At 32.4% G+C, this 16,022-nt stretch overlaps 1 protein-coding gene across 1 annotated transcript; it reads left to right on the top strand.

Moving 5' to 3' along the window:
* Positions 1-19: 19 nt before the first annotated feature.
* Gga (ADP-ribosylation factor-binding protein Gga) lies at positions 20-15,140 on the top strand. Its single transcript, XM_074127612.1, has 13 exons — positions 20-224; positions 566-726; positions 797-1,030; positions 3,715-3,873; positions 5,574-5,790; positions 5,876-6,091; positions 7,997-8,128; positions 8,204-8,284; positions 8,364-8,469; positions 9,524-9,816; positions 12,114-12,280; positions 12,358-12,468; positions 13,886-15,140. The coding sequence occupies exons 1-13, from the start codon at positions 176-178 to the stop codon at positions 13,982-13,984; spliced, it is 2,025 nt and encodes a 674-aa protein (XP_073983713.1). The 5' UTR covers positions 20-175; the 3' UTR covers positions 13,985-15,140.
* Positions 15,141-16,022: the final 882 nt, after the last annotated feature.

Genomic DNA, 16,022 nt, shown 5'->3' with positions numbered 1-16,022 from the left:
CACAGTTAGTAAAATGGATTCTCAGCACTTACACACATTTTAACCTTTATATAACCATCATCATCACTTCCCCCCTTTAAACCAATTAGTAACCTGCAGTGGCGTCCGTCAGTGACGTGAGGATATTTTCTAAATGTTTTATAAAAAAAAAATGAAAGAAATGATAGTTTAACTCATGGCCAGCCAATTGGATATCATAACTACAAGCCTCGAGGCTTTAATACGTAAGATTTTAATCTATATACCAAAAGGGCATAATAAAACTTGTTTGAAACTCGCTTATGAGTTCTAAATGTAGAAACTTAAACGAGAGACAAGATGTAATATTGTTTACAACACTTTTAGATAAATACGATTTCCGCTTAAAATATGAGCATTTATTGAGGTCGTTAAATAAATATGGTATCGATTTCAGTACGTTATTTGCGAATGAACATGCACTGTAAGTTTCATTGTTCACTGTAGATTTTCCTGAAGTCTCTCAGCTGCTTTTAAAATTAGTATTATATACTATTATGTACAATATATAGCGTATATTCTTAAAAAACCTATTTGTCTCTTTAAGAACGTGCAACGAGTGTCAGTAATCAGGGACCAGATACTGCAGCAATCGACGCGTTTTGTGGCCTTATCAATAGAGAACCAGAATGTGCTCAAACAGCAGCTAAATTTATAACAGCCAAAGTTCACTCCCTACAAGAATGGGAAGCTTTACAAGCACTTCTGGTAAGTTTAATCACTTGACATTAAGTGATTGGATATTCTCTGTGTTCTGATTTTTATTGCGTATGTAAAGGTCCTGGAAACCTGTATGAAAAGGTGTGGCAGTGTATTCCATGCTGAGGTTGGCAAGTTTAGATTTTTAAATGAATTGATAAAGCTTGTATCACCTAAGTACTTAGGAGCTCATACTCCTGAACCTGTCAGACGACGGGTGCTGGAATTAATGTACACTTGGACCATCCAGTACCCAAGGGAGTCAAAAATAAAAGAAGCTTATGAAATGTTGAAGAAGCAAGGAGTTGTTAAGGTAATTGTGAAACACCCCTTAATCTTTGGAATAATGTAAAATAATATCTTTTTGTAGGTATAATTCATAGCTAGCAATTCTGTAATGCAAGAAAAAGTTTTTTTTAAAGGTTTTAAAGTATTTTAAATAATGGTTTTAGTATTACGGAAGAATGCAATATAGCTTTTAGAATTTTATTATAAATTCAAATTGTAATGTTATTTTCTATTGGGCTCATCAAATAGGATTTAATTTTAAAAAATAATAAGGCTCTTGGAACTTCTTTATTTGATACGCCCAAAAATAAATATAAATAAATAAGGTTTCATACAGGAAACTAGCGATTGCACCGCTGTCAAGTAGTTGTAAGAGATGGTTTATTCTCCTATCGTAAACGATACCCAACCAATATGGGACACTATTGAGATGTTCTCTGAGCCTATCGTGCCCATATGTTTATTACGCCATTATTTGGTAAAATATATAAATTTATTTAATAGAAAACCTTTTCTTTATAATTTTGCTCAATTTTCAACTTAAAAAAAAAAATTATTTTATGCAGAATACTAGAAGAGGCAACAAAGTAATCTAAGTACAGACTAAACAGCTCATGAAAAAGTTATATTGAATTACTGGTTCGTTTCCAATCTTGGCCTTGCTTTTTATTTAATGTATAAATTAGAGAAATTTATACAGATGTTAACTAACCATTTCGTCCTTGACTTACAATTTGGTATTTGGTGTAAAGCGTAGGAATTGAATTTTATTTTTATCACATTATTCAATAATTTTCAGTTAATTTTGCTCGTTACACAGGAAGTTTGAAAAAAAATTTAAGTTTACTAATTTTGTTCTGAAGTGACAGTTCTTTATCTCTCTTTCACTACAATATTAATTAATTAATAATCTTTATTTATAATAACATAAATTTGACAAAAAATTACTTCTTGTAATGAATGTACATAAAGGCACTATGTTGGTTGTACAACCGTTACAGAGTGGGGAAAAAAAACATATACTTATATTCAAAATAAATAAAAATACAAACTAAAAGATGAAATAAGTAAATTGTACGAACAAAAAATAAAATAAACCAACTTATGGTGATAATAAACTAAATTTATACACACTTTAATGAACAACAACAAAAAAAAACAAACAAAATCAAAATTTCTTCTTCTTGGTTACTATTCAATAAATATGACATCTATACAATATTCACATTTCTTCATAAATATGCAGATTTACAATAATTGACTAGTGCCATCCAGTCTTTTCCATTCAGTAAACCGACCATCTCTATGGTGGACAAATTGGTTCTTTTATAACATTTATATCTTAGATCACCATACGCTGGACATTCAATCAAAAAGTGATGCAAATCTTCCACAACCTCCATATTACACATTGGACACACATCGAATTCATCTTTAAATGGACAGTTGTTTAATTTTATTGTACCACTTCTTACTCCAATGATCCATCTTATATGGTCTAAGGACATATTACTAGTCAGGTAATGACCATCCTCCAAATTGAATTGAAGCACTCTATAATGCCTATAATATTCATTGTCAGCTACACCCTCAACGAATTTGTTTTGGAACCGTGCCTCTAAACGTATTCGAATATTCCGGAATACACCATCCCACTCAGAAACATTACTAAGTGACAGGACAGTTTCCATATTTATACTTTTCATTACTTTTTTAATATGGTTAAACCAAGATAAGTCCTGCTTAATCACTTGCACCGCCAGTTTCCTAGTGAGACAATCCTCAGGAAGGTTCATGATCTTAATAATATAGTTGTGGTGCAGTTTTAATGTAAACAAAAATAGGGGTAGTATTCCGGTCTCTAAGTGCAAGAAGGCTGTTGGTGTGTAATTGGGCAACCTGAAGAGTTTTTTCAAGAAGAACCTCAATAGTTTTTCGACCTCGACATATTCCGTTCCCCCCCAATCTGTGCCCCATAGCACAGGACAGATCGACTAACACTATTGAATATCCGATTTTTAGAATCAAATGATCAATTCGTGCCAGACAGAATTTAACCCTAACTTTGCTTTATTAACTTTTCCAATTAGGTGTTTTTTAAACGATAATTTTGGGGTAAGAGTAAGCCCGAGATATTTATAGTTATTTTACAACTTCAATTTCTTCATTATCAAAGTACCACTTTTCTTTTCGCGATCTTTTACAACCATTACCAAAAATAACTATTTTAGACTTACTTAGATTGATATTTAAATTCCAAGTGCTGAGATATTTATTGAGACAATTAATCAGCCTTTGCAGGGATTGCGTTTCCGAGGCCAGTAATACAATATCATCAGCATAAGCCATGATATTTATCCTCTCACCCTCAATCAGTACACCCCCACCATCTAGGTAGTCCTCAATGTCGTTCAAGAATAGTGAAAACAAAGTAGGGCTTAAAACACAGCCCTGCTTGACGCCTGTAGTCGTTTCAAATGCATCGGTTAAACCGTTTTCATACCATATTTGAGAGTAAGTATCACTCAACAAGCCCTTAATAGCATTCACCATCCTTGTTGACAAACCTAAGTTATGTAGTTTATAAAATAGAGCCGCTCTATCCACATACTATCCACAATATAACGACTTATGTAAATTATATTTAACTTATCTTTTTACCCAAATTTTGCCCAACTAAAATGTTTTTAAAAATAAATGTATTTGCAGGAAGAGCCTCCAGTAATAAAAGAAGTAAATACGTCTCGACAACAGCCATCAATTCTTCAGGATGAAGAAAAGTCTCAGTTATTGCAAAAACTACTCCAGAGTAAAAATCCACAAGATTTGCAAGCAGCAAACAGGCTTATTAAGTCTATGGTCAAAGAGGTAGCATTTAGCAGTCTATTGTATCCTGGGATGATGTGTGCATTTATTCACAATATTAAGTGTTGTCGTTTCAGTAGATGACATTCGCAAATCATTGTTTGTGAATATGATTTAAGTTCATTTTAAGAAGACTATGCATTGTACAAGCAAAACCTGTATAAAATTTGAAAACACCTTTTTAAAAAAACACATAATATTGCATGAATGTACAAGGGACGGTAGTTTATGCAAGCACTTAAACAAGACACTTGATGATATGGTATTCTTTAGGACAACGTTAGTGTGGCCAAATCAGCTTTCCTGACCAGCGCGGGCTTGGGAGAGAGTGTGATCTACCCAAAATGATGAAGTGTGAGAGTTACCAGGGCTACATTCTTTCTAGAACACTTAAGCTTCTTAATTTAGAGTGCATATTTTGGAATATCTGGGAGGAAAGTGCATTGTGCACGAGGGAGTGGCCATCTCTGACTGATTAACTAGCGTTACATTTAACCCTGGTTCATATAATTTGAGGAAGCCACGCTTTGAGAACATAGGTCAGCCTTTAGAGGTGAGTGGTGAACAGGTACCTCAAAGTGGTCTCTCTAATTGCTGAATCCCACCTAGAACTTCCCTGAGGAACTGGTTGAGTTGATTCGATCAAGTTCGGGTACTAGTTGTAATAACTCTAGTTATTAAATAGCGAAGAGACAGATTCATCGAATTTGGTGAAGAATTCGACTTCCATTAACGAATAAACTTTCAATTTTTTGTGATAAACTAACCTAGCTGGCAGAAGCAAGGTTTTTATTGTCTATATTTCATTATCATCTAGCAATTACCATTTAGAACTGCTTATCATTTTTTCAAATAGATAGAATTATCTGCAGAGTTATTCAAAATGTTTTTAATGTAAAATTTACTCAAATGGTACACTGAAGGGCGTTCAATTTACAAAAAATATAAATGTCAACATTTCATATTCCGCACAAACAGGAGCGTAAATGAATTAACTTATTTATTTTTACATTCTTTATTTTTCTTTTTTTAATACTTTTGCTTTGAAATAATTTTTTTTTCAATTAAAATATGTTATAATTATTGATTTCAAAAAAAAGTTAATTTTAATTTGGAACAATTTTCTACAGTTTCAGATGTAGATAAAAAAAGTTTTCATTGTCTCTTCAGCGTTTTGTATCATGTATTTAGAAAATGCTAGAAGTAAAATTACAATTTTTGCAATTGTTCGCTTAAAACACTCTTAATTAGATTTTTTAATTTCATCTAAAATCGTTTTTTATTGAAACTGTCCAAAAGGACAGTTGTATAAGGGTTGTTCATCAAAAAACTGCATGAAAAAGCAAATTTTTACAAACATCCAACTGGGACAATTGCAATTCCTATTTATTTATAGAGAAAGGACAACGTATTATAATCTCAAAGACTCTGGCCTCAAGGTTGATGACCACGTTAGTTTTTGTTACCCAGAATTGTCTTACAAATTAATTAATGACAGAATAAAAATAAAAGCTTCATTAAATTGTTGAGCGAAATTATGGATCCCCAGTGTGTACTGCATTATTCGACTAAAAACAAAAAAAAAAAAATCAATTTTTATAGCAAGATTGCTCAGTTTTGTTTTCGAGTAAATTTTAATTGTGTTCTTAAAACCACTGGCTGTTTTAATTTAATTTATTAAAATACCTAGTTTTATCATGTAGGAAGAACGACGGGTAGAAGAAAAATGGAGACTTACCGTTGAACTTGCTACTGTAGTAAATAATTGCCGGTTGTTGAACGAAATGCTTGACAGCTATCAGGAGGGTGTTACTAACGATCAAGAATTAGAACTTATCAAAGAGCTTCATTCAACTTGTCACAGTCTTCGACCAGTTCTTTTTAAATTGGCTAATTCCAATACAGAAGCGGATTTTTGTCGTGAGTGAATGCTATTTTGATTCTATACTGTTTGGCTTTTATTAATCAGTAATTTTGATGAGTTTGCTTTTATTCGTTTCTGTAGATGATGTTTTAACAGCGAATGATGAACTTGGAGAGGTATTTACAAGATATAATCAGTTAATAGATGGAGGATCACAATCAATCTCGCGTAATGCAAATTCTTTGAGTCAACCGAAACCAAAAGAAATCACTTCCTTATTGGATTTAACGCCTAGTCCTTCTAAAGAAAGTATTATTGAATCAACTCCTGGTCATTTAGATCAATTATCCCAAATTGGTAAGTAATAATAAATTTTAATAGCAATTTTTACAAAAACTACAATTTGTTTGCAACTCAATTTTGGTGACAGACTTATTCATAGACTAGTTGACCGACTGAAGAGTCATCAGAGAGAAGGACAAAACGGAAAAACATGCTTCAGATTTGACAAATTTGACCTACTATTAAAATATAGTATAATGTATAAAAAAACTTGTATAATATGGAACGAATCTTATTAATGAATAAAACAAATTCATTCACCTTCAGGTCACAAAGTGAGCATAATTTTTATCATTAAATGAATACCCATTCAAGTACAAAAGCTCTCCTCTGACTTTCACCATTCATTTTACGGCCCATGCAGTTTGTTGTTTAAAATTTGAACATTGGGGTTCCAGTTTTTATAGAAACCATAAGTATGGAGGTTGAATGCTTTCAAACTTTTAGTATTGATTAGTTTAATCTTCAACTTATAAAGAATTTAATCGTACCTGCCAGAAAGCCATCTACAGTGGTCAAAAAAAAGTATTCATACACTAAGTTTTCTTACTTTTCTGAACTTTTGTTTCTAGGATGACTATCTCTTCAGCACTGAAATCGAAGATAGTAACAATGAATTTAATGCTCTCATTTTCTTTTATAAACATAAAGAATTGATTAAAAAGCAGAAAAATAATTTATTGTATGCAAAATAAGTGTTCATACACTCAGTCTGAATGTTATAATTAACGCAAAACTAAAGACCTAATATTTTATTAGCAATCCCTTTGCATTTCTTATTGCCTGAAGCCTCCTTGGCATAGATTCCACCAGGTTTAGTGTCTCTTGAGATCTGATTTCTGCCCATGATTTCTTTAAATTGGTTATGAGCTCTACTCTGGAAGAACATTTCAATTTTCAAATTTTTCGCTCCAAACAAGACCATTAATTTTCAATAGGGTTTTATTTTTCTGCTTTTTAATCAATTCTTTGTGTTTATAAAAGAAAATGAGAGCATTAAATTCATTGTCATCGATTTCAGTGCTGAACAAGTAGTCATCCTAGAAACAAAAGTTCAGTAGATAAAATAAGAAAACTTAGTGTATGATTACTTTTTTTGACCATTGTAGGTTTACATCAGAATTTAATTTCCTCATCTCGCAAAAGAGTTTACATGTTTTTCGTCTCTTCAGTAAATATGAATTCTATACAAGTGGGCAGATTAACATTTCTCTTAATGTACTTTAAGAGAACCTTCAGAGTTGGTGCAAGATATCTTTACAAATAAATGATGAAATAAGGAATATTTCAAGGGGAAGATAAAGCGAGAAAGATATGCCATTTTTTATAAAGTGTTAAAATAGTTTCTAATTTAAATTACATTTATTAATTAATTATTTACAAAAGTCGCCTTAACATCTAAGGTTATTGGCGCCCGGAGCTTTTTTCAGTGCACTGCCGGCCTCCGGACAGTGTTCTCTCGTTACAGACAACACTGTCCATCACTGGACAGTGAGCTGTAAGAAGCTCCTAGGAAGAGAAAATCTAAGGGTCAGCAGCTGGAGACCGCAAAGCTACACCCTTCCCAAATTACATTTATTGCCTCGTATCTGGTCCCTATTTGTTACAATTGAGCTGGATCTGTATCCAGTTGATTACTGCAACCTTTCTTTATTTAAATTCAGCCTTCTATCCACATCTAATGGCATTTTAATTTTTGCTGCTTCCTCTCTTTAATCATTCTCCAGCAAAAGATTTGAGGGAAGCATAAACTAAGTCAAATTGTTGTGTAATACAATTCAAATTTGAGAATACCATAGTTTGTGGAAGCCATGCACAGAGCGTTTGAACAGTGATATTTTTAATATGTAGTTCCATTAATATCAGTAATTTTTGTATCACTTACTAAAAAAAGTAATTCAATGTAAAAATCTGTTTTAGGATTAGATCTCTCCGCTCCTGTTCAAGCAAATGATCATAATACTTTCACAAGTGATAATTTATCAGTGCTGACTGATGTATTTAGTGATATTAAAATTACATCGTCTAACGTCAATTCTCCGAAACCTCACGGTTTGTCAATAACTTAATTAATTAGCGAATCTTTTGAAACGACTTTTAATGTCATGTTTATTTTATTTTTTTTAGTCCCCAATTATCTACCATTACTAGGAGATAATAATATTGCTGGAACATTGCAAACATTGCAAACATCGTCTAAGGCACATGGTATGTTATTAGAAATAATTTATTTTATGTTAGTTTTCTTCGAAATTTAATCATTCATTCAAGCCGAATCTTGTTTTAGGACCGTTTAATCAACAAAATAAGGAACCAATCAAATCTAAAGGTTTGGAAGAATTAGATATACTTGGGAAAACCTTGTTAAAAGAAAGTTTATCATCATCGAAACCGTATGTTTTACAAGCATTTTGTTTAGAATTGTTGAAATAAAGTTAAATTGAAAAGACATTTATAGTCATATTTTAGGTAAATTTAAAGTGTTAATCTTGGAAATTCAAATTCAATTCTCTCTACCAAAGTTCAAGTACATTTTTTTTCTTGAGATATTTTATTAAACAAGTTAAAACAAAATGGAACTTAAGTTTATAAAAGTTAGCTATTATTGTTGCTAATGTCTTCTTCACTATACCATTTTACTTAACTAAAATAGATGGCATTTGTTAGTTTTCTGATTAATGATATTATTTTAATTAAAAAGCGATCAAATTTCCTAATTTCTGAGCAAAATCTCCAACCAAATACATTTAAGGGCAGCAAACTTTTTCCCCGCAACAAGCTTATGTGTAACCATTGGGTTTTTTTTTCTATTTCTCTACTTTTACTTTCATCCAGGTCCCAGCCTGTACTACTTAGGGGGGTAGGTTTGGTGTAGCAATTAAGCTCATGAACTTAAAAGATGTCCCTAGTTCCGAAAACGAAGTTTTTACTTGTTGGAAAAGTAGTATGTTATGATCTTCTAAACCTGGCCGCAAAACCTAATTTGTTTTTCGGCGTCGTCCATCTGAAAAAAATAGTCATTATTTTACTTCACGTAAAATTATGGTGGAATATGCATTTAGAAACGAATGTAAAGGTGATTAATTTATTGATTGATTGTATTGTAGTTCTGTTGATCTCAATTTCATTGTTTAGTAATTTTTAGAGTTCTTCTTATTTATTTTCCCTTATAATAAGTTAACCTCAGATAATAATGAGTAGAACATTAAGAAATTTTTTAGAATGCTCTTAATAAAAGTAAAAGAAAAGATTGATTTAGCGTCTGAAACTTTATCCACATGAAGAGGATAATCTTCCTTTTAATAGAACATTTTAGTAAGGAAGTATGAGGAACAGTTAATTTGTTGGTATCTTAATGTGGAATCATTGCAATATGTTGTTTTTGTGCACTTGGGTTGAAGGTGAACAAACATTACACTCTTTGGCTAACGCATTACTCTTTTACAGGAATGCTTTAATAAAACCTGAGGAACTACCACCACCGAAGCCTTCGAGTTCTTCAACATCATCAGATGTAGAAGGCTTACTTTCTTTGATAGATGACGATGTACTTTTGACATGTAACACACAAGTAACAAGCGATGTCACTTCGCATCATGAACCTTCAAACACAAGTGAATCTTCACCAGCGCCTTCCTTACCAGAAACCTCTGTACCAGTTACTAACAGCCAGCCATCTAGATTTCCAGATCTATTACCACTTGGAGATATTACTGTTACTTTGCAAGATGTGAAACCAAGTTAGTATAAATTATTTTTCGTTTAAAAAAAAAAAAATCAGTAATAAAGTAATTTTGGACTTTATTTCTAATCATCACTTACATAATGATGACGGATCATTTCAACTGATTGTTCAGTAAATCCTTCTGAGCGTCAACTGAAAATTCACCAAAAATCACATACGAGGGTCGTTTGAAAAGTCCGTGCAAAGTCAGAGAGATAGCACCACTGGCGCGTATCGAGGTTATGTTTAGTTAGTAACATCTCTTGGAAGAACACACACCAAGTTACAGCCAGATCGGTCTATTTCTTTGTGTTTGGCATTCGTTTGAATCGAGGAAGTCGGGTGATTTTCAAAAAATGGACGAAAAAGAATTTCGTGTGTTGATTAAACACTACTTTATGAAAGGCAAAACGCCTCAGGAGACTAAAGACAAGGTTGATATACATTATGGTGACTCTGCACCTTCGATTAGAACAGTTTATAAGTGGTTTCAAAATTTTCGGAGTGGCCATATGGGCACAAGTGACGCTGAACGTTCTGGACGCCCTGTTGAGGTTACTACTCCAGAAATCATTGATAAAATCCATGATATGGTGATGGATGACAGAAGAGTGAAGGTGCGTGAGATTGCTAGTGCTGTGGGCATCTCGAATGAACGGGTACATAATATTTTGCATCAACATTTGGACATGACAAAGCTATCCGCAAGATGGGTGCCGCGATTGCTCACGCTTGACCAAAAACGAAATCGTGTAAGGACGGTTTGCAGGTGTTCCAGAAGAATCCGCAGGACTTTAAGCGTCGTTTCGTCACTGTGGATGAAACATGGATACATCACTACATTCCTGAGACCAAAGAACAATCTAAACAATGGGTTACCAAGGGGGAATCTGCGCCAAAAAAGGCGAAGACCGTTCCTTCGGCCGGAAAGATTATGGCGACTGTCTTTTGGGATTCGCAAGGAATAATCCTCATCGACTATCTGGAAAAGGGTAAAACTATTACAGGTGCATATTATTCATCGTTATTGGACCGTTTGAAAACCGAGCTGCAAGAAAAACGCCCACGATTGGCCCACAAAAAAGTCCTTTTCCATCACGACAACGCACCAGCTCACACCTCAGCAGTTGTGGTCACAAAATTAATGGAAATATGATTCCAACTCGTTTCACATCCCCCCTATTCTCCAAACTTGGCTCCCTCGGACTACTATTTGTTCTCCAATATGAAGAAATGGCTGGCGGGAAAAAGATTTTATTCAAACGAGGAGGTGATTGCAGAAACGAATGGCTATTTTTCAGAGCTTGGACAAATCCTATTATTCGGAAGGGATCAACAAACTAGAGCAGCGTTGGACGAAGTGTATAAGCCTAAAAGGAGACTACGTTGAAAAATAAAAAAGGTTTACCCCAAAAAATTAAGTAGTTTTTATTTTTGCACGGACTTTTCAAACGACCCTCGTATTTTGTTTCAATACAAAAATTAATAGAATTCCAATGGTGATTACCTTATGGATCAAACCATTTCTAATATGTTCCGTTTGTTTCTGTTGGTGTTAGTTGCAATTATGTTGTCAAAGTCAAATTCGTGTTAAAAGTCTAGATGGTGTTTAGTGAGTGCAGTTAAGGTATCATTAGGTTTTTTAGTTTTGCAGTCGTGTTTGTGTTGGTATAGTCTCTTGTTTAGATATTGTGAAGTTTGTCCTACGTATGTGGCATCACAATTTTTGCAGTTGATTTTATACATTACATCTGAACGCAACAATTTTGGTGTAGGTTCTTTTAGTTTTGTGAAAAAGGTATGTAAGGTGTTGGTGTTCTTAAAAGCTGTCGAAATATTATGTTTTTTTTTAATATTAATGATATTTTTATGAAAGGCCGTGGATAAAAGGTATGGAAATATACTTTCGTGGTTGTGAACTAGAATGTGAGATAGAATGTTGTATGGAAGTGTCAATGTCTGTAAGAGAGAGTTGATTGGTGACTTGGTTCAATAAACGTTGGTAACGTTGAAACGTTGGTATAAAGCAAAAAAAATTGTATTTATTTATGACCGCACCTCGATATTCCTCAAAAAAATCATTAACAATCAAAGTTATTTTAAATACACCGATTCAAGCATTTTCACAAATAAGTTTTTTTTGGAAAGCAGAATATTTTATTTTATTCCAGGACATCTAACAAATGTTTTCGTTACCTGTCAAATTTGTAGACCTCTAAATTTAATCTTAAATTCCAGACGAATTAGAATTGCAGAAAATCGTAAATGTTTTTCTGCTAACTTTTAAAATTTAATGTATTTTAATGTTTTTAGGTACTGTACCACCATTCCAAGCGCTTAATGAGAGAAACGGGGTCAGTACTGCAATACATTTAGCGAAAGATTGTCCTAGGCCGGACGTAGCTGTTTTCGTTTTAACGACTAGTAGCAAAAATCAATTTCCAATTTCGAATTTCTTATTTCAGCCTGTAGTGCCTAAGGTAAGTTTTTTTTATTTTAAATATTATGAAATGGAATCACTATTTCAGGGATCTAATACGTCACTTATATGTTACAGAGTTGCCGTCTGAGGCTTCTTGCACCTTCTAGCACTACACTGCCAGCCCACAATCCCTTCCTCCCGCCTTCAGCAATAACACAAATCATGCTAATTGCTTCTCCCAATAAGGTACACCAATCCTTTAGTAATTTATTTAAATAAATTATTAATTATTTAGTTAAATAAATAAACAAATTATACAGGGTGTTCATTTTGAGACGGCTCAAATGCATTTCATGCTAAGACGGTCGATCTGAGCAAAAAATGGTAGAGGAAAAATTTGTTGCCCGTCACATCTAGTTTCAGAATATGTAATTTGATTTTAGATTCCTGCCCGCATACGCGGCTGTCGCGCGACCAAAAGTGAGGGTTCGCAGTTGTCCCCCATTTTCATATACGTAGTTTTAAAGAGTATACAAAGTAATGGAAGAAACCGGAAACCGCAATTCGATATCTTCAAAATTAAAGGTGCTAGGCCATTTCAAAATCTGGTATTTATTAATCATATTTCAATATTTTTAACTTGTTATCAAAGAGAAAGAAGAGCACGCGATAGGTCATTTTTATGTATTTTTTCATCCCCTTTCCACTAAAATTATTGCCGAGGCAGTAAAGCAAGTATTTTTCTTAATATCGGGAAATAAGTAGTTTTCCAAATGACTTTTTTAAGAAAAATCAAATGTTAAGAGCTTTAGATGTTCTCAAGCATACACAAAATGGCTAAAAATTAATTTTACATCTGTTACTAACAAGAAGGTTTAATAACTATTTGGTAATTTTGGGAGACTTGCGTTTAAGGACCCTCACTTTTGGTCGCGCGTCAGCCGCTTATGCGGGCAGGAATCCAAAATCAAGTCACATATTCTGAAACTAGAGGTGATTGGCAACAAATTTTTCCTCTACCATTTGTCGCTCAGATCAACTGTTTAAGCATGAAATGCATTTGAGCCGTCTTAAAATGTACACCCTATATATGAATTTAAATTTTGGTTAATTCAAGATTATTTCTCTCCAAAAACAGTTTTGGGTTATTGCTTTTTTTTCTTGGGGAGAAGTTCTTACTCCTATCGAGAGGAAGTATTGTTAACATGCCCAATTTTTCTTACCATTTCTAAGGATGTCTAGTGCCACTTGACTATCTTACCGATCTACCGATCTTGACTTTTCTAAATGTAAAGAACTCAGTTCAAGCTTGCAATATTGCAAGTTGTCAAAATCCGGTTTTTAGAGTAAAGCGGAGTCAACTCCCCCAAATTCATGTTCTGCAATAGCCTTGCCCTCGCAGTGTAAATTTTAACAAATTCCACAGTGGAGCTTTAACAAATACCATTATCTGTGCTTAAGTACAAGTAAATTATATCTTCCTGGTTAATCTCCGATACTATACAAGCAGTTTCATTGAGATATTATAATCCTTTCTGTGTTTTTTACAAACTTTTAGTTTTACTAATTTTAATGTTAGGATGAATTAAATTACGAATCTTGGGAATTGTAGTAAAGCAAGTTGTTATGAGAGTTTATAAACAGATATTTTTTTTTTTTTCAGGATCCAATTAAGCTGAAATATGTAGTAAGTTACACAATGGATGACGAAACAATAACAGAAATGGGTGAAATAGAAGAATTGCTACTTGCTGAAAAATAATTTAATAAAATAGCTGAGGCACACGAAAATTAGGTTCTTTAACTGTTTAAGAAAAGGAAGTGGAAGAATTATTTAAAAATATTTTTTATCTGTATTTAATACTTATTATTATTTATGTACACATAAGAAGATAAACAAAAAAATTATATTTTATTTTTATTTTTTAAATCGCTCTTTTAAAAATTGTTGTTGTTAAATAAAGATAAATTTTATTTATTTATATCTATAGTAAACTTCGAATTGGCCCACACATTGTGTGAGCATAAATAATTGCGAAAAAACAAAACATTGATGACTCATTATTAAAATTCGAAATGAATATTGGAAGATTTGTATAAAAAACAGCTTAGATTCTAATTTATTTCTCACTCGGAATTTTTGTTAATTGTGTTATTATTCGTCGCAGTTTTGAATCCCTGAACAAGTTTCGAACTTTCATCTTTTGTCAGATGTTTAATAATTAGTTTGTTGTAGAGATTTTAACTTCAGCTATGTTTCCATCTTGCACTATAATTGTTGACATCACATTTTCAATAATTTTGTTAATTGGGCCTGGTAATTTCTTTACAGTAAATAATATGTTTGTAATTAGTGACAGTAACGAAATTAGATTTGTGCACTTTCTTTGTAATTCATTAGTTTTTAGTACCTGAACCTACGTATGTAGGTATGCCAATACCTTTGTTCTAAAATAAATCAAAATATTTCCGCCCTGATTTAAAATTTCAATTAAAATTTTTTTTTGTCATTAAGAACAATTATATTTGATTTTTCCCTTTTAATGAACATAAAATTTAGAATATTTAGCTCACTTTCTCCGCTTTTGAATCTAATTTATATAAACTAGATGTATACAAATATATATATATATATTTGAATTTTGTTGGATGATTGTTAATCATGCTTAAAATTAATATGCTGGTGATAGGCTCAAGACTTTAATGTGAACTGTACTTAATTTAACATTTTTTATTTGATTTAAATTGTAGATTGCATACATCTAGGTAAAAAAGCTATTCATATTTGTTCCTAGGATGTTGTCTGCTGCATTTTAACTTATGTGATTTATTCCTTTTTTAAATTAAATTTTTTTTTCTTACCTTTTTTAGATTTTAGGTGAATATTATATATTAATAAAATAATTTAAAAAACAAAATATGCGTATAAAATTACATGGAAAATTAATTATAATTAAATAATGATTTTTTCCAATTTCATCCAAGAAATTAATTTTCCCAAGTTCTCATGTTTATCACAATAAAAACAGTTATTTTTTTATTAAAGTAATTATAAACAATGTTGATCGTTTCCTTGTGAGGTCCAATGGAAACTCTTGCCTCTTAACGTTGTTTATTTCCGACTTGCAACCTCCTGAATACATAATCATTGATCATCGCGTCTCTCATTTTTTTTATGAGAATACAGGAGATTCGGGTATACATTTTTTAGATAATAACATATAAAAGATAGTGCAATAAGTGGTCTTCTAAAAACCATTGAGGTAGTCTTCACCGTAAAAGCTAAGACCGTTGCCAATAAAGTCGATTATTATCTTGTTGTAGGATGTGGAGTCTTCTTTTTTCGAAGGTAGAAGTGGGTTTTGCGAAATAAATTTCTCATAAATTTTTTTTATTTACTAGCATAATGACAGGTGAACTTCAACGAGAATCTGTGTGTCAAGGAGTGAGATTCTTGCAGACTTAAAGAATTATTAATGTTTAACTGCCAGATCAGATTAGATTAATTGTCAATGGATCACAAGATATGATTACCAACTAACTGGAGAAAAATCAAGTAGTCTTAGTGGATTAGACAATCGACCAGTTAATCAAGTAATATTCATTGAAATTCTCTCTATGTCCGTGAGTCTCCTCAGGTCTTTCTGTTTTCTTTAATTGTAGAAGGCTTTAATTGTTTGATTCGAATGTACTTAGAGAAACTACACTTAGTCCTGGAGATTGGATGGGGCTATTAATTTAAAAGCTAGCTCCGAATTTTTTTAAAGTGGTTTACAATTATACCGCTAGATAGCAGGCCA

Source organism: Rhodnius prolixus, unplaced genomic scaffold (assembly GCF_049639745.1).
Source record: "Rhodnius prolixus isolate KJV_2025 unplaced genomic scaffold, Rpr scaffold_9, whole genome shotgun sequence".
NCBI lineage: Eukaryota > Metazoa > Arthropoda > Insecta > Hemiptera > Reduviidae > Rhodnius > Rhodnius prolixus.
This window is presented reverse-complemented; position numbering and strand designations above follow the sequence as displayed.